Source organism: Pseudorasbora parva, chromosome 11 (assembly GCF_024679245.1).
Source record: "Pseudorasbora parva isolate DD20220531a chromosome 11, ASM2467924v1, whole genome shotgun sequence".
In the NCBI taxonomy this organism is placed as follows: Eukaryota; Metazoa; Chordata; class Actinopteri; order Cypriniformes; family Gobionidae; genus Pseudorasbora; species Pseudorasbora parva.
In genome coordinates, this window is record NC_090182.1 from 12,346,270 (window position 1) to 12,364,821 (window position 18,552).

The window sequence follows — 18,552 nt, forward strand, 5'->3', positions numbered from 1 at the left end:
CCTTAAACAGTCCCTCAAAATACACTTCTGAAAATTTTGTTCCGCCACATAATATACAAAACATCAGTTGAGCAGATTTTAAAACCTAAAGATTTGCGTCTTATACAAAATTACATTACTGAACATGCTATTTTTTAAGTATAATGTAACTAGATGTTTTGTTTGTAGTTTTGAATGAGTGTTAAAAGACCCCCCCCCCCTCCCCCCAAGACATAAAAAGCTGGTCAACCTTACAATTGTTTTGCAAGTATGTTTATTTTATTAACAAAAAACAAAACAGAAGTAAAATCCAGGTATAAATCAAGGTTTATCATGTCATCATTATATCACATTTCCATTTTTGTTAAACCATTTTTTAAATACATATTTAGAAAAATAAGCTGTAAATCAAAAATTCACACTTGAAACATTGCACTCTGAGCAGCTCCCAAAAGCTGCTTAAACTTAATGGAAGAGCTGAAATATGTTAACCCAGCTAACAAAAAAATATGTTTTTCTTATGTTCCCATTACATTAATGTTATTTCTAAATGTTCTCAATACCTTTAAAAAGTTTAGATTTGTTTAAACGTGTTTCTTGGTTCTTATTGAACATCACTGTAAAATAAATTCAGGCCTCCAATTAAAAGTGTTCTAGTGACTGACCACATCTAAATTTTTCAGTTGGACGAATTGAATTTCTGTGAATTAAACTGCATCAAATCACAGAATTTCAATTCGGCCAACTGAATTTTTTTTTATGTGATCAGTCACTAGAAATTTTTCAGTTGGAGACATTATATATATATATATATATATATATATATATATATATATATATATATATATATATATATATATATATATATATATTTTCTTTCTTTTTTTTCTTTTTTTTCTTTTTTTTTCAGTGATTAGAACATTTTAAAGTTAAAACTTAATGTTAAAACATATATATTGACATTTGTAATTTCAATGAACTCAAAATTTTAAGGCAACCAGCTAACTTATTTTTTTAATATTTTTTTTACAGTGAGGGAATGTTCCCTCTATTTAATAATTTTGCAAGTATTATGGGAACATTACCTATACATCCTGAAAAAGTAAGTGTTTAAAAAACATAACATCCAACAACAAAAAAATTGAGAAAAATGTTCTGTGATTTACGTATAAACAACATCTTTGTGCTAATTTGATAATGTTTTTTAAGACCAAATAACTTTAAACTAACATCTTATTAACGTTACTGGAAGAACGTTTGTTCATAACTTTGAGAGAACCTTGTCAGAATGTTAGCCCTGTTAGCTGGAAAAGAACGACAGGTCACTATTAATGTAAAACAATCTTACTAAAAAGAAAATCAAACACTGCACTGTTCACTCAAACTCACTCAAATGTGATAAACTGACACATATTATTCATTTGAATACTAGTATTTTTCACTTTTAACATGCAGTTTCACACATCTACTGTATATAGGTATACTGATAAGTGCAAAATTGGTCTGGATGACCATAGCAAACAACACTCTTAAACAAACATAGATATGAAAAGCAAAGTGATGATATCATAAGGTCCTCCACCTCAGCAGCGGCCGTCTTTCACAATCAAAATGTCTGCATTTGTGTGCCTAAAAAACAAACACCTTTTCAGTTATCCAACACCAACACTTGCTTACTAACAGTCCTTAAAAATCATACCGTAATGCTGTTATCATACAAGCAAATGAATGGACTCACATTCTCTGCACACACAGGGTGCATTCATTGACGTATGTGATGCCATCATTACCACACACAGGAGAGTAGTTGAGAGGGCATGCTTGATTGACACTCAGACCTCCACATGCAGGCTGTCAGATTAAAAAACACACATGCAATTTAACAGGAAATGCCTTGTTATGCATCACAGTTCATCTTCTGATGCATGAATGGACTTACTCTGCGGTAGAGTCTTGATTTATCCTCTGCCCCTGGAAAAATGGTTACTATTGGATTAATCTCATTGCTGTTGTTAATTGCAAATGGCACACCTCAGTGGTTCAAGCAATAACAGTGAAAAGACAGTGCGGGAGACGTACCCACGGAGAGGATGAGGACCAGGCTCATCAGAACCACTGCTGTTCCAGTCATGATGCTCAAAAGAAGGAAGCCTAGATTTCAAAACAAAAATCTGGATTTGTAAATTCAGGCTAAGAGCTTTTAATTGGTGTCCGGTGACTTTCTGCTCGTTTGTGAGAGTTGTATTGATGATGACCCGCAACATATAGTTTGAAAGTGAGGAGGAGGAGGAGAGGTGCTGATATTTTGAAGGCTCTCCGCCCCACCTACCCACCATCCCGCGTCAACACCAGTGAGAACAGAGCCTCTCTATTGTCTCTCTCTTTATTAAGGGATAAACATTCCAGTCTGTCCAAAAATTGCTGAGCTCAATCCAAAATGCATTGGCCTGTATAATATCCCTCAAAACAGGTCTGGCTGGGAGGTGTGTCCCTGTTTATTGGCCCCAAATAAATGGAATTCCACTACACATGGAATGCAGTTAACAATAATTATGTAATGCAATAATTAACTACATAATGCAGCAGAGAATATGGGCCTGAAGAGACTTTTGAACTAAAATAGAAAATGTATACAGAGAATTTTCACTGATGGGACAAATTCGGGCAAATGTAGCAATTATTGGCCGCCAAATAAATGGAATTCCACTATGATTATGCAATGTAATAATTATCTACATCATGCAATAGGGAATATGGGCCAGAACAGAGTCTTGAGGGTGTCAAAGCATACAAAGAATTTTCTCTTGAAAATCTCTGAAATTAAATAATTCTTATGAAAAAGTGCAAATTGGAACTTTCCTTATTTGATCACTTTTCATAGATGTGTTATAGAAGTAAAAAGTAAAGGCAATGGTAGCCAAAACTTTTATTAAAGAGACACAAGAAAAGTTTAAATGTAATATTTTCTACTTGTTTTTTGAACAACAAAATCTTGAGATTAATAACAACTCATTAGGCCTATTTAAAGTAGTACAAATAGTAGCTAACAATTATAAGATGGGAAAGATAACACGATAAGCCTAAATGGGAGACCTTCCTATCTAGCAATTAAAATGTTTACAAAAGTTGACAACCTATATCTAACCTATATATCCGTACAATATGTTTTTATTATTATAAATATAACGTTTTAAATGCTAATAATGAATAAAAAATTAAAATAGTAGACTCATGAGCACCTAATTTCCTTTCATGAAGCGAACTTGAATACATTTCGGCTTCCGTACCGACTCTGGGTGAGTGAACTTCGTTCGTGCAGGGCTGCACGCTTTGATCTGTCACGTCACTCACGCTACAGGTACCGTTCCAGATTCGCTTGATTAAAAAAAAATGATACAGTTACGTGGTATTTTCCGGAACGCGTCGAGTCACGCTGAACGCTGTCTGTATGTGAAAAACCGACCTACGGTGAGTTTAATAATACTCACAAGTTGTATTATTTAGGATACAGTGGGAAACATTCATCAATGATGGTTTACAAATCGAATGATATTGAATATTTGTGACTTTTCGATGTAGATAAAGGACAAACGCCAGTTTTGTTTTTGAAGGTACGTCACAGGACGCCCTCCATTGTCAATGAAATGATCTTGTAACTCCACTGTTGCAACTTACATTGTGCATGACTTGGCAGTGGCAGTAATTACAAAAGCATGAAAATCACTGCAAAAGAGTTTCATAATCCAAATAGAAACTATTTATGTGTTTCATTAATGGAGGCCCAAATTCTTCAAGTATACGTGGAGTACGTGAAAGTGTATTGTAGTTTGCTATAAACATTAATTACAAATTGCATTATAAGCACAGCTTTACATTAAAAGTTGTAGCCTAGTGTCTTCTCTATAATAAGTGGATCTCCCAATCATCATTGTTTTGCTCCCAGACTAAAAACTATACAGCTTTGATCATAAAACTAAGCATTTAAATATCATCTTACTAATAAGATATTTTATTGTAAGATAAAGAGAAAACAACTGATATACCGGTATATGACATGAATTTTATGAAAGTAGTCTGCTATACTGTTCTCATCAACACTTTATCTTATTTTTTGGTTATATTAATATCAGAAATTGCATACAATTTTATATTTTTGCTCAGTTTAAGCCTCTGAATAAAATCGAGATTTTTTTCTTCTTCTTCATATTCCATAATCTCCTATCATACTATATTTTGAGCCATAAATGCCTGATTTTTCAAATATGAGATTCAAAAACAAACAAACAAACAAACAAACAAACACATTTGCATTTTTTTAGATTAAAAAAAAAATGCACAAAGATTCAGTAAACTCTTCCATTTCTAAAAGATTCGAAGATCCAAGACCCAAAGAGCATTTTGTGTAAACTAAGAAATTCTAATCTTTTGTGCAAAGGACTTCACATAATTATGCTTATTTGATTTACTGAAAGGGCAAAATCTTCTTAAATATTTTAAGACTTTACATAGCCTTTTCCATATTTAAATGTAAAATAAATACAACAACAACACACACACACACACACACACACACACACACACACACACACACACACACACACACACACACACACACACACACACACAAAATCAAATTCAGACTTTTTGACCCAGATTTTCAGTGTCTATCTGACTGTTCAGGTTTTTATCATGTCATTAACTGTAGTGTCTTATGTATATGTATTTGGGGTTTATACACATTGGGGTATATGGTTTGACCTTTGTCCTTAAGTGAGAATTAACTGGTCTGAGCTTGTAGAACATAACCATTTGTGCAGTTTATCTTTGGCATCAGATGGCAGTTTCAAGGTTTTTTTTAAATGTGCTGATTGTTTTGGATGGGGGATTCTGCCTAAAAAATGTCATGAACCTCTGTAAATTGGAATTGAATAAACAAAAGCAGATGGCTGAAAATGCCATTTAAAAAAACATTATTAAATCATATAAATGGTATCATATAGAATCATATAAAAGTGTAGACCTACAATACAAGTTATAAGCTGAACAGTTCAAATAATGACCACATGATGTCACTAGCAGCCCAGGGCACCGATCTTCACCGGACCTCAGCAGCAGCACGGAACCTTCTATGAGCTCCGCACATATTACATCCAGCCGCATCTCAACGCCGCCTTCCTCAAACTGACCAATGAGAAGATCCACCTACGTACAGCCCACTCGGAGCTCATCGGATACTGGAGTGTGGAATATGGGGGTCTCAATCAGGTTTTCCACATCTGGAAGTATGGTGAGAATGACTACTGAATTCCTAAATGTCTAATCTGCACTTAATTTTTTTTAAATAAATAAGTAAACTGCAACGAAACATTGAAATTACTGACCAAAGGAAACTGACTCTGATAGTAGCTGGGATGTCCTTTTTTTGGCCCCTTTTAAGATTTGTAGACATTCTTTGTAAGATTGCTTGTTTACTGTATTGACGCAAAGATATTATGTATACACTTAAAGATATAGTGCCACTCCACATGCAAACTCCACAACAAACCCTTCTTTTCAGTCTTTGCAATAATGTTGTTTAGAGAACTATGCCCAGCGTGCATCTGTGCGGGCAACCCTGGCTCAGGACCCCAGCTGGATTGAGCAGTACATCTCTAAAGCGATGCCCATGCTGAGCTCTCAGGATAATGAAGTGACGTACCTCGTACCCTGGAGCAAAATTCAGAAGCCACCCAAAGATGGAGGTGTGAACTATGTGCATTAACATGCTATCGATTTTTATTGGGTCACCAATGCCTGTTCACTTGATACTAGTTAATATAAGACTTAACCAAAGTATGTTTATATATATATATATATATATATATATATATATATATTTTTTTTTTTTTTGTTTACAAAAGAAGATTTAAAGCTACACTGTGTAACTTTTTTAGTTTATTCTTAGCTTAGCTAAAACACGTAGTTCTTTCAAAAATATATGTGCTCATTAATGTGTATTTACTTCTTTCAAGGTATAAAGTATTCTTGTAAGTTTATAATATGCCATTGAAAATACATACGGGTGAGGGGTTTGAATGCCGGTCGCCATGTTGGCCCTCCATCTTGAAAGTACATTAGCCAAAGAGGGACATACCCATAAATTCAAGCTTCGCCTTTCGCGTTTTAACACTCGATGGCACCGTGTCGAATGTGAAGAGGGGGATTGCCATGTTAATCTTGGACTAAATCGGCCACCGTAGGATCTTAAACAAAATCAGAATTGAGAGGAACAGAAACTATTATTCACTGGATGGTCATATACCTTTACACCGCTAGATGGGGGAAAATATCACACAGTGTAGCTTTAAAATACTCCGGTTGTACTTATCTGAAGTTAAAATATATTGTTTTCTGAAGGGGTTTTTGAGCTGGTCACCTTCCAGATGAAGCCGGGCGGTCCGGTGGTGTGGGGTAAGGCGTTTCAGGCAGCAGTGGGCACTCACACGGGATCAGGATATGCCCACTCAGTTGGGGTTTTTCACTCTGAATTTGGACAGCTCAATCAAGGTGAGTTAGGCAAGAAATTAATTATGTTTTAAAACAATTACCAAGTCATGTCATTATGATTTGATTCGTATATACTGTGATATAAATATACATTAGCATTCAATAGTTTGGGGTCAGTATCTGTTTTTCTGAAAGAAATTAAAGGAAGTGTATGTAAGATTGTGGCCAAAACTGGTACTGCAGGTATATCCCACCTCCACTTCCCCCTGACTCGAGGTTGCCAGATTGGCTGCAGGATCAGCAAGAACGTTTGTAGCTGCAGCTGTGGTAACTAGAGCAGAGCTGGCAATCCGGATGCCGAAACAACAACAACTTTTAAATGACAATATCCTGGCCGGACTACTGTTGTCAGTGATATAAGTATTTGAAATTAACATGATTTCTTAATGTCTACTGACATATCAGGGTCATTTTATGATTAATTGAAATACATTTCTTACATACAGTTCCTTTAATACTTCCATTCAGCAAGGATGTATTATATTGGTCAAAAGTGACAGTAAATATATTTATAAAGTTAAAAAAGATTTCTACTTCAAATAAATGCTGTTCTTTTGAATTTTCTATTAATTAAAGATTTCTAAAAAAAATCTGCACATTAATATTTCTGAAGGATCATGTGACACTGAAGAATGGTTTAATGGCTGTTGAATTCTTTTTAAACATTTTAAAATTGCAAAAATATTACTGTTTTACTTTATTTTTGATCAAATTATCAAATAAATGCAGCAGTGCAAACTTAGCAATATTTTGGTGTTGAAAAGCTACTGTCAGGATTTACTAACGACACGCAGTGATAAATTAGTGCTGAAAAGGTATGGACAGACTTATTTTTCAAGTTCAAGTTCAAGAGTTTTATTTGTCACATACACAGTTATACAGAATACAACCGGCAGTGAAATGTAAACAGGTCCGCTCCATGGACAGCAAATAACAATTAACAAAAAAAGCACAATAAATTATAAAATAGGAATAGGATAAAGATGCTATATATATATACATATGTAGAATTATGAATAAATCAAGTAAAAGAAATAAAATAAGTGAGATAAAGTAAACTGGAGACTATAAAAATAAATACGTGGATAACAGAAGTGCAGGAGTGTAATGTGCAAACAGCATTATAATGAGTAGTTACATGGAACAACAAGAAGAATAAAGTGCAGTGCAATATCAGTATGTGAGATTGTTAATACTGAAGTGAGGTGAAGTCACATGTTGTTAAGTGACAGCGTTCAGGAGTCTGATGGCCTGTGGGAAGAAACTCCTCCCGAGTCTCTCAGTTTTGGCCATCAATGATTTTGGCCATCATTTTTGCAGCTGAACTTATTGCATTTGTAGGAGTTTTCCTTTCAGACGCAAAAACTGATGGGGAGATAAGTTAAATTACCTTGCATGATTAATTTAAATTAAGTTTGTGCTAGTCAATTTACTGGTACTTGCGCCATCTCCCCCCCCCCCCCCCCAAGCATATCATATCAGGCTAGCCTATCATTGACTATAAACATACATTATTAGCTGTTTGATAACGTAATCGAGCAAAAGGCTAATCACATGTGTTCTACGTTGTAGAGAGCAATACATAAAATACATTACCATTTTGATACATCAACTTGTAGATGAGGAGGCAGGGTTCATTTGCATAAATATGACTGCATATATTAAATTAAGCAAGTATGTAGAGTTAAATTCAAGCTATTTTAAGGCATAAAAAAAAGTCGCAGGAAAAAAAACCGTTTTAATATGTAATTTAAAAAAAAAAGATAAAAGATGAGTTTTACGGGATAAAATTGCTGACTGCGTTTAAGTCACCTGTGTTGTTAGCAGATCACCCCGCACAAGATTATCAGTGGATCTGCTTGTTTGTGACCCAATGGGAATTTGGACATTATTGAAATCATACATACAGTGAGGAAAATAAGTACTTGAACACCCTGCTATTTTGCAAGTTCTCCCATTTAGAAATCATGGGGGGGTCTGAAATTGTCATCATAGGTGCATGTCCACTGTGAGAGACATAATCTAAAAAAAAACAAAATCCAGAAATAGCAATGTTGGATTTTTTAAAACTATTTATTTGTATGATACAGCTGCAAATAAGTATTTGAACACCTGAGAAAATCAATTCTAATATTTGGTACAGTAGCCTTTGTTTGCAATTACAGAGGTCAAACATTTTCTGTAGTTTCTCACCAGGTTTGCACACACTGCAGGAGGGATTTTGGCCCACTCCTCCACACAGATCTTCTCTAGATCAGTCAGGTTTCTGGCCTGTCGCTGAGAAACACGAAGTTTGAGCTCCTTTCAAAGATTCTCTATTGGGTTTAGGTCTGGAGACTGGCTAGGCCACGCCAAAACCTTGATATGCTTCTTAAAGAGCCACTCCTTGGTTATCCTGGCTGTGTGCTTCGGGTCATTTTCATGTTGGAAGACCCAGCCTCGACCCATCTTTAATGTTCTAACTGAGGGAAGGAGGTTGTTCCCCAAAATCTCGCAATACATGGCCCTGGTCATCCTCTTCTTAATACAGTGCAGTTGCCCTGTCCCATGTGCAGAAAAACGCCCCCAAAGCATGATGCTATGATCCCCATGCTTCACAGTAGGGATGGTGTTCTTGGGATGGTACTCATCATTCTTCTTCCTCCAAACACGTTTAGTGGAATTATGACCAAAAAGTTATATTTTGGTCTCATCTGACCCATGACTCCTCTGGATCATCCAAATGGTCATTGGCAAACTTAAGAAGGGCCTGGACATGTTCTGGTGTAAGCAGGGGAACCTTCCGTGCCATGCATGATTTCAAACCATGACGTCTTAGTGTATTACCAACAGTAACCTTGGAAATGGTGGTCCCAGCTCTTTTCAGGTCATTGACCAGCTCCTCCCGTGTAGTTCTGGGCTGATTTCTCACCTTTCTTTGGATCATTGAGACCCCACAAGGTGAGATCTTGCATGGAGCATCAGTCCGAGACAGTCATGTTTAGCTTCTTCCATTTTCTAATGATTGCTCCAACAGTGGACCTTTTTTAACCAAGCTGCTTGGCAATTTACCCGTAGCCCTTTCCAGCCTTGTGGAGGTGTACAATTTTGTCTTTAGTGTCTTCGGACAGCTCTTTGGTCTTGGCCATGTTAGTAGTTGGATTCTTACTGATTGTATGGGGTGGACAGGTGTCTTTATGCAGCTAACGACATCAAAGAGGTGCATCTAATTTAGGATAACAAATGGAGTGGAGGTGGACATTTTAAAGGCAGACTAACAGGTCTTTGAGAGTCAGAATTCTAGCTGATAGGCAGGTGTTTAAATACTTATTTGCAGCTGTATCATACAAATAAATAGTTAAAAAATCCATTTATATATATATATATATATATATATATATATATATATATATATATATATATATATATATATATATATATATATATAATAATCTAATATTTTTTTCCAATGTGCAGTGCATGTTTTGTGGTGGTATGAGAGTGCAGACCAGCGTGCAGCAATACGTCATACATCTCATGGAGATGCCAGAGTGGTGGCGGCAGGTAAATCGTACAACTTGTATGAGCCATAAAATTGATTATGAAAGCATTCTGGGACTTTTATGCTTTATTGTTTGCTTTTTTAAAATTACATTTCACCTTACTTTTTTACTTTTGTATTTTATTTCCCCAGTAAGGGAGAGTGCCGCATACCTGGTGTCACAGAAGAACAAACTCATGTTCCCCTGTACTTTCTCACCAATGAAATAGCATGGACTCATGGTTTGACTCCAAAATCAGGGAAATGTGGAGTGAAAATTCATTTATGCAGTACATGAAATAAGTGGACTGACGAACAGATTTAATTGTAGCAAGTTCTTAGAAGTTTTTGCAGATGATCAAATAAAGATTGTGGGTCAAAGTAATGCTTTGCATTACATTAAGACTTAAAAGACAAACTATTGCAAATATTAATCATCAGTGTGTCATCAAATGTTTTTTTTTCCTCCAATAAATTCTTCAAAGCAATAAAAAAAAATCAGCAATGTCATATTGCTTTTTGCATACATTAAATACAGTGATTACATTTACAGTGCTTCTTTTTAGTCACATTTTAAACAGATTGACAATGAAAATAATGAATACGAGTTCCCCAATATGATATCACAGATCAAACAAATATTAGGGTTGTAGATTGTCATGTTTTATTTTGTAAATACAGTAAGTGTACAAGGCGAGTAACAGACATTCCACAGCCATAAATTTGAAATGTAAACAGGTATTAAATGAGGAACATCACCGTGGTGCTAAGACTTTTTGTCCTTTTAGTTTTTTTTGTTTGTTGTATTTTTAGTTCTATTATTTTGAGCGAACTCAACAGTAAATGAAAATAGCAAAAACATTGTCTGTGGAAAATCCAGTGCAAAGATATTAACACATTGGCATTATATAATTTTTTTAATTAACATAGCAAGTAAAGTGCTTGGATGAAAGGCGGACACTTATCCCAATAAGATCTAAAATACTGATTTAAACATCCAAAATGAATGTATGGATAGATCTCCCTTACTGTACTGAACGGCTATGAAATACAGCTTAGAACTGTGTTTGTGGATTTCTGTATTTAATTATCAGAGATCCAATGAAGGGCACACCGAATGCCCTATTACTAAAGAAGGCACGTGATCGGTATGTTTAAATTGATTTCCTTCCAAGTTGTTCATACGACTCTGAGGTATTTGTTACATAGTGTAACTGTAAAGCTTACTTGTATAAACTTTTTTTTATTAAAAAAACCCCCCTACAAAATCAATCACCTTGTTTTGTTCATGCATAAAGATTCTTAATAAAATATGACGTGAGGCACTCTTGCCTATAAAATAATGCCCCCTTTTAAAACATCTAAAACAATTGCTTGTTTATAAATAGACATATTAAAACAAAATAATTTTAACAGTACAATTTGCTGTTTTGCAGTTCCGCCCTTGGCCACGCAAACAATTATGATTCTTCAGCATGAGATTCCCAGTCTTCTAGTCTTAACAAAAAAAGTACAACGACACTGACCCTGAATTATTAATCATTGGCATTTTTTCCACCTGCCCAATTATTTCACACAATGAAAATCAATCTCTGTCAACGGCCGCACAAAATACAGTCCGTGCAGTCTACGCCAGAAATGATGGCTTCAAGTTTAACACTGTGACTAACACGGTTGGAATTCCACCATGCTAGAGACACGAGAGAAGTCTTTTCGATTTCTTTTGCATTGACTTGCATTAAATGTCTCGGCTGCAGTATCTGCTTCTCAGCTGACCGGTGAAGGCGTTTATCTTCAGACAGAGGTCAGAACAGCACACTGCAGCTCAAAGGCCACAAAACATTGTGAAATATGTGGAATCCACTGGCTCCAGTTAGCATGTAGCGTAAAGAGAGACTCCGGCTCAGACAAAGCTTTCTATTGGCTTCTCTGTGTTCTCTTTAGTAGTCAGAGGGCTCAGGAGGGCCATGTTGACCGCTGTCTCTTTACGACGAATGGAGCTTTCTGAGTGGTCGTCACTTTGGTCCTTGGCAAAGTTAACAAATACCTGTAGATTGAGAAGAAGAGTACTCTGTAATAATCACAGCAAGAGAAAATATACTATACTAGTTCATAATTTTTAAAGAAGGACCTATTATGCGTTTTGTGAAATTGACATGTTTAACTTTCTAGTGTTGCTTTTCTGAGCATGATAAAGGTCAGCAAAATTACAAAGCACACATTTACTCCAAATGGAGCTATTCTCTGTATCAGTAAGCACTGTTTCTGAACTCCCTCAAATACCTTGTTTGAACGTACACATCACAATATATCCCTAATTTAAATAGTTCCCGCCCAAGGCATATGCAAAAGTAAAGGGGCAAGGCCTTGTTGAGTTATGATTAGCAGTGTAGATTCTGAAGTTTTGAAGCGTTAAGTAGAGACAAGTTGGCCGCTGCCATCTTGGCAGCATGTTATCACGCATTACACCCAGATAACAGAAAATGGGCAAAGAGGCGGGACATGGGCTGAGGTGATGCAATGACTAACAGACAGCGGATAAATGGCTATACACCGCTCACTCAAAGTGGTATCAAATAAAGATTCAATGATCATAAATCAGCGTATTGATTCATGATTCAGATCGCCAATGTCACGTGATTTCAGCAGTTTGACACGCGATCCGAATCATGAATCAATCCGCTGATTCATGACCGTTGAATCTTTATTTGAGGTTTGAAAACAAACGTGGAAGAGAAGACAATGCTGAATAAAGCCGCAGTTTTTGTTATTTTTGGACCAAAATGTATTTTCGATGCTTCAAGAGATTCTAATTAACCAACTGATGTCACATATGGACTACTCTGATGATGTTTTTATTGCCTTTCTGGACATGGACAGTACAGTGTGCATACACTGAGATAAGCTGTCGGACTAAATATAAAATATCTTAAACTGTGTTCTGAAGATGATCGGAGGTCTTTCGGGTGTGGAACAGCATTAGGGTGAGTTATTAATGACATACATTTCATTCCTTGGTGAACTAACCCTTTAATTATGCAGAACTTTAAGGCTTTATATAATGTAAACAAATTAGTTCATCCCCCTCACAGTTGTCATGAAGGGCAAAATTAGCCATATTAACCAAAACCACAATTTCTACCAGGCTGTAAACATGTTTTTTTTCTGCTGTAGAGTTGGGCACATTAACATGGGGCTCAATGAGATTCTGCTCCCTTCTGGATCTTGTCCCTAGTGGCCAGACAATTAATTGCCGTTTAAGTCACTTCCATATTGGCTTCAACAGAAACTGGTGGAGGTAGGTTGCCGCTTGGTTGCAACTCACGGTTATGGTAAAGGGAATGACATTTCCAAAATACACTCAAACCAGTTGACCAATCACAACACACTGGTCCAGTCGACCAATCATAGCACACTACGTTTTCAGAAGGAGGGGCTTCATAGAGACAGGAACTAAAAAGAGCATTACTGACAGACTGAGAAGAGAGGTGTGGAAAAAAGGTGTTTTTTTGACATTCAAGCATGATAATGTAATCTATTAGACCCTGAAAATAAAATCAAGACTTGATTTTGATGAATGTGTAATGAATATCAATTAATATGTAACATACAAGCTACACTGTTTAACTTTTTTAGTTTTTTTATAGCTAAAAACAGTTAGTTCTTTCAAAAATATATGTGCTCATTAATGTATATTTACTTCTTTCAAGGTATAAAGTATTCTCGTAAGTTTATAATATGCCATTTAAAATACATACGGGTGAGGGGTTTGAATGCCGGTCTCCATGTTGCCCCTCCATCTTGAAAGTACATTAGCCAAAGAGGGACATACCCATAAATTCAAGCTTCGCCTTTCGCGTTTTAACACTCGATGGCACCGTGTCGAATGTGAAGAGGGGGATTGCCATGTTAATCTTGGACTAAATCGGCCACCGTAGGAGTTAAAACGAAATCAGAATTGAGAGGAACAGAAACTATTATTCACTGGATGGTCATATACCTTTTCACCGCTAGATGGGGGAATACTTTAAATACAAATTATTTACTTGTATAAATTATCTGTGTATGTTACTGTAAAGGACATTTTTTCCTTATATTTAATCAAAATAATTCTTTACTTTTCTGCTGAAAAATAATAATATATCAGCCTAAGACCAATAATTTCATAACACACTTTTCACAATCCAGCTCCCATATATTATTTACAGCTAAATATTCTCTTCAAGTTAAATATGTTGTGAATACCATATGTTGACTGGTTTTTAACGTCAATGCACACCATATATGAAGAACCCTGTCAGAAATGTGCCTGTGATATTTGTTGGTTGGAAATGCCCTCTTACCTGGTCCAGAGTGGTCTGAGACACGGAGTAGTCCTCTATCCTGAGAAACTCTTTGTTCTTGGCGAGGATGCTGAAGATATGAGCGAGGGAGGTGAGGGAGGAGGGAAGCTGGTATTGTAGCATGTTTCTGTGTTTCTCTTTTAGGTTGCTGCCCGGCAGCTCGCACTCGATGAACTTTATCACCGGCTGCAGATCGGGATCTGGCCCTGCAACCCTCAGAATGATGGTGTAACCATCGCCAAATCTGGAGGGAGATAAGCAAGTGATGTATGTTTGTTTTTTTAATGTTTTTCAGTCATTATTTTTTGCAATTCTGCATGACACTGCTAGTGTGCAGAAATGAAACACTGTACCTTTTAAATAAATAGCTCTTAGTAGCAATCATTTCAACATCTCAGTTAACTAGACACGATGTAGTTTGGCTATGAGTAAACCACTTCTAGCCAAAAGAACCGTGAATTTGGTTACATGTCGTTTTTGCCAAAATAACTTGGGAGATGTATGATATTCCGTCTTTTAAGCAAATGTGTTTGGTTTAATTTCTTTGAAATTGATGACTACTCGATTCTTGGTCTATTACATTTTCACTGACAGACAAAGTTTTGTTTAGCATCTTTTAAATTCAAAATTGCTTGCTGCGTAGCTTTCTTTTGGGGTAATTCACTTGTTTCGGTTCTCTAATTGGTGGAGATTTGGTGCAGAATCATGGGTAATGTAGTTTTTCTTCATGAATTCCACTGTAAAACATGATTATTTAACAAACAAGCTGGAATAATGTAAACTGAGCATTGATTAACTACCTCAAAGCTCACAATAGGTTTGTCTTTTAAGGTTTTGTAATTTGCTCTTTAAAAATTAATTCCCATGTGAAGAAATTTAATTGATTTTTTTACTTCTGGAACCTGACCTTCGCACTTTAAATTATAGGTGATCTTACCTGTTCTTCAGGTGCTGGACACTACCCAGACAGCGGAACCTGCCGTTCACCATGATGGCCATCCTGGTGCACAGCGCTTCACATTCTTCCATGCTAGGAGTGAACAGGACACAGGTTAGTATGGAAGAAACCAGATGAAATACTGCCTCCTAGTGATAAATGGAGGTCTAACCGAAGCATAATGCAAAGCATAAAAATTAACACATTATTAGTGGCAAACAAAAAATGACGGATGCTCTTAGCCCTGCTGTCTAGCATCATCACTTTGTGTTCTTGTTTAGAACAAGAGTTTTTTAGTTTTGTCACATTATTCATGCTTGCAATGTACACAGCTTGTAAATAGCATGCTATTTAAAGGGATAGTTCGTCCCCCCAAAAAAAATTCTGTCTATGGTGACTCACTCTCATGTTGTTCCAAACCCATAGTTTAATTCATCTTCCAAACACAAATTAAGACATTTTAAATTAAATCTGAGAGATTTCTGTTCCTCCATTGAAAGTCTATTCACCCAAAACTCTTGACAGTTAGAAACCTTCCTAAAGAAATTCAGTTCATCGAGTGATTTAATCAAAGTCTTCTCGCAAGATCACGCAATCCTTTATGTGATGAACGGATTTAATTTGCATATAAACATTGATAAGCAAACATGCATAAAACACTTATTTGTTAAACAGACCTGTGTTTGCTGATTAATGTTTATATGTATAGTTCAGAGCATTTGAGTTTTGGGTGAATGTAAATCTCAGATTTTATTAAAAATATCTTCATTTGTGTTTCGAAGATGGACGAAAGTCATGGGAGTTCGGAACCACACGAGGGTGAGTAAATGATAACAGAATTTCCGATGTTGGGTGAACTATTCCTTTAACAATACCTCTATTAGTCCACTGTTAGTGTTCAGTTTAAGCACATAAAATTTGATAGTATTAGGAAAAGTCTGATAAATGTACCTATGTGAGGTAAGCACGACAGATCGTCCCTCTTTAATAACGCTGTGGATGCAGTTCCACAGTGCTCGTCGTGCTTTGGGGTCCATTCCAGTGGTGGGCTCGTCCTGTATCAAAAGCACAGCCACACTCAGATTCGCACACAGGTTCAAAAATAAAAACACACACTTAACAGCAACATAAGCAGGAAGAACGCATCTCTTTCTCACGTGTTAATATTCAGTAATATTATTGATCTGACTGCATTGGCACTATTGAATGATAAATGAATTGAGCTGGATGATGATATTATTGTCTTCTGTAGAGCTAATTATATAGCTGACATAACTTATTTCATGAATTTAGCAACATCAACTTTTTTTTGAACAGAATTGAATCAACGTTGAACCGTCTCGGAGTGAATAACACAGCTGTTTATAGCTGAAGTGAACTTCTTTAATGATTGATGTACTTGCACAGTTATTGAGCTATAAAGCGCTTTATAAATAAAGACGACTTGATGTCTATCACACACTCAAATCAACCAAAATGCGCCTGTTGTCTCTTAAACATTCTTACATGATGTTTGTTTAATCAACTCACTATGAAGCCTCTCTGAAGGCCAAGGCAAAAGAGTTCAGAGTAATTTAGCACTAGGGGTGTTATAATTCTAAACTCCTTATACAACCAGAGCAGGAAAACCAGCTGAGAGAATAATCAAACAGTTGTCATATGATCCAGACTTATGTTGTTTTTGTTGATCAGTTTGCAGACATTCACCCAAGGAGGCACAACACTTAGAGCCAGTTGTGTAAATGTCCTTGTGTGTACGTGTGTGTGTGTGTGTGTGTGTGTGTGTGTGTTTGAGGAAATGCACATACCAGGAAGACCACTGGTGGGGCTCCAATGAGTGATATGGCGGTGGAGAGTTTGCGCATGTTGCCACCACTGTAGCTTCCTGCCTTTTTGTCCACATACTTCACGAGTCCCAGTTTACGGATTCCCCACTCTGCCACCTTGCACCAAAGGTACAAAACATCAGTAAAACCAATGACACTTTTATGGGGTTCAAAACATGTCCAGGTTAGATTTACCTCACAATAAATAAATCATTACCATAAATTTGCAATTAAGTTTTTATTCTTAGTGGTATGTAATAACTATATTACAGTTTTTTCATGCTTTGCTGTATTTTTTTAAATCGGCATAACTTGAAGACTTTTATGCATGACAATAATGAGAATTATGGGGAGATGTGCTTAAGTGTCATGTCAAAATGTAAAATGATCTTAATGTTCCTCAAGTAGGCTTCATTTTCTTAATGCAAATAAATGTAAATATTTGTATTGTAATTTACTTCATTGTCAGAGGAGATTATTACTGTAATACAGTATTTCTTAAAAATTATATTATTGTACAATGTCTTTTTGGGGAAGAAAAATAAGCATACACTGAAGGCTGTATAAATACTATGAAAAATGTTTTTGCATTTTGGTAATAATCAAAGAAAAAGAAAAGACAAAACACTTGGCATGTTCATGTGGGTATTGGGTGGGGGGTGGCATGACCGGACATGTAAGATTCACCATAAAGGTCATGTATCATAAAATCAAAAATAGTACTTTGTGCACATAATTACATAATTATTGCACATAATGTGTGTTAGTTTACAAGCTCTGCTCACCTCACAGACTTCTTTCTCAGGTACGCCGCGCAGGATTGCGTAGAATTCCAGGTGTTCCCGTCCTGTCAGCAGATCATTGATGGCATCAAATTGAGGGCAGTAGCCCATGTTCTGATGTACTTCATCTATTTCTCTGAGTATGCTGAGAAATAAAAACCAGCATCATCAAAAACAAGTAATCACAGAACTTCAGATGAACTGAACACTTATACTGTATGTAAGGGATAATGTACACCCAGCTGGTTGTTATCGCAGAATAAAACCTGACAGAGTGATCGGGACCCCATTTCTTTCTTTTTTTTTACCATATATGTTGAAATTAATGCTGAAAGGGATAGTTCACCCAAATATGAAAATTAGCCCATGATTTACTCACACTCAAGTCATCCTAGGTGTATATGACATTTTTCTTTCAGACGAGTTATTATATTTAAAAAGTCCTGGCTAATCCAAGCTTTGGCGGTAGTTGTAGCCATAAAAAATGCATCTGTCCGTCAAATAACGTGCTCCACACAGCTCCGGGGTTAATACAGACTTCTGAGGTGAATCGATGAGTTTGTGTAAGAAAAAATGAAAACTTTATAATGTAAAGTTCCAGCCTATCCCCTTCCGTGGA

General features: G+C 36.1%; 3 protein-coding genes across 6 annotated transcripts in view; 1 reads left to right on the forward strand and 2 right to left on the reverse strand.

Moving 5' to 3' along the window:
- Positions 1-1,497: 1,497 nt before the first annotated feature.
- On the reverse strand, positions 1,498-2,194 carry LOC137092707 (probable pancreatic secretory proteinase inhibitor). The gene is made up of 4 exons (XM_067457108.1): positions 2,059-2,194; positions 1,919-1,950; positions 1,718-1,830; positions 1,498-1,608 (listed from the first exon to the last, which is right to left on the reverse strand). Exons 1-4 carry the CDS (start codon positions 2,108-2,110, stop codon positions 1,563-1,565), a joined length of 243 nt encoding a protein of 80 aa, XP_067313209.1. The 5' UTR covers positions 2,111-2,194; the 3' UTR covers positions 1,498-1,562.
- Positions 2,195-3,250: 1,056 nt separating this feature from the next.
- Positions 3,251-10,555, forward strand: nipsnap3a (nipsnap homolog 3A (C. elegans)). Of its 2 annotated transcripts, none has more exons than XM_067457106.1 (6): positions 3,251-3,447; positions 5,056-5,266; positions 5,559-5,720; positions 6,376-6,525; positions 9,982-10,068; positions 10,199-10,555. In XM_067457106.1, the coding sequence occupies exons 1-6, from the start codon at positions 3,370-3,372 to the stop codon at positions 10,273-10,275; spliced, it is 765 nt and encodes a 254-aa protein (XP_067313207.1). In that variant the 5' UTR covers positions 3,251-3,369; the 3' UTR covers positions 10,276-10,555. The 2 variants fall into 2 exon arrangements, with proteins under 2 accessions (XP_067313207.1, XP_067313208.1); XM_067457107.1 differs by having other exon boundaries at positions 5,059-5,266.
- Positions 10,556-10,686: 131 nt separating this feature from the next.
- The window catches only part of abca1b (ATP-binding cassette, sub-family A (ABC1), member 1B), a 40,138-nt gene continuing 32,272 nt past the window's right edge, over positions 10,687-18,552 (reverse strand). For all 3 annotated transcript variants that reach the window (XM_067457105.1, XM_067457103.1, XM_067457104.1), the window contains exons 42-47: positions 17,937-18,078; positions 17,134-17,268; positions 16,277-16,380; positions 15,326-15,418; positions 14,389-14,632; positions 10,687-12,092 (exon numbers count right to left, since the gene is read on the reverse strand). In XM_067457105.1, the coding sequence (XP_067313206.1) occupies positions 11,949-12,092; positions 14,389-14,632; positions 15,326-15,418; positions 16,277-16,380; positions 17,134-17,268; positions 17,937-18,078 (862 nt within the window). In that variant the 3' untranslated portion in view covers positions 10,687-11,948. The remainder of the gene's footprint in view (positions 12,093-14,388; positions 14,633-15,325; positions 15,419-16,276; positions 16,381-17,133; positions 17,269-17,936; positions 18,079-18,552) is intronic.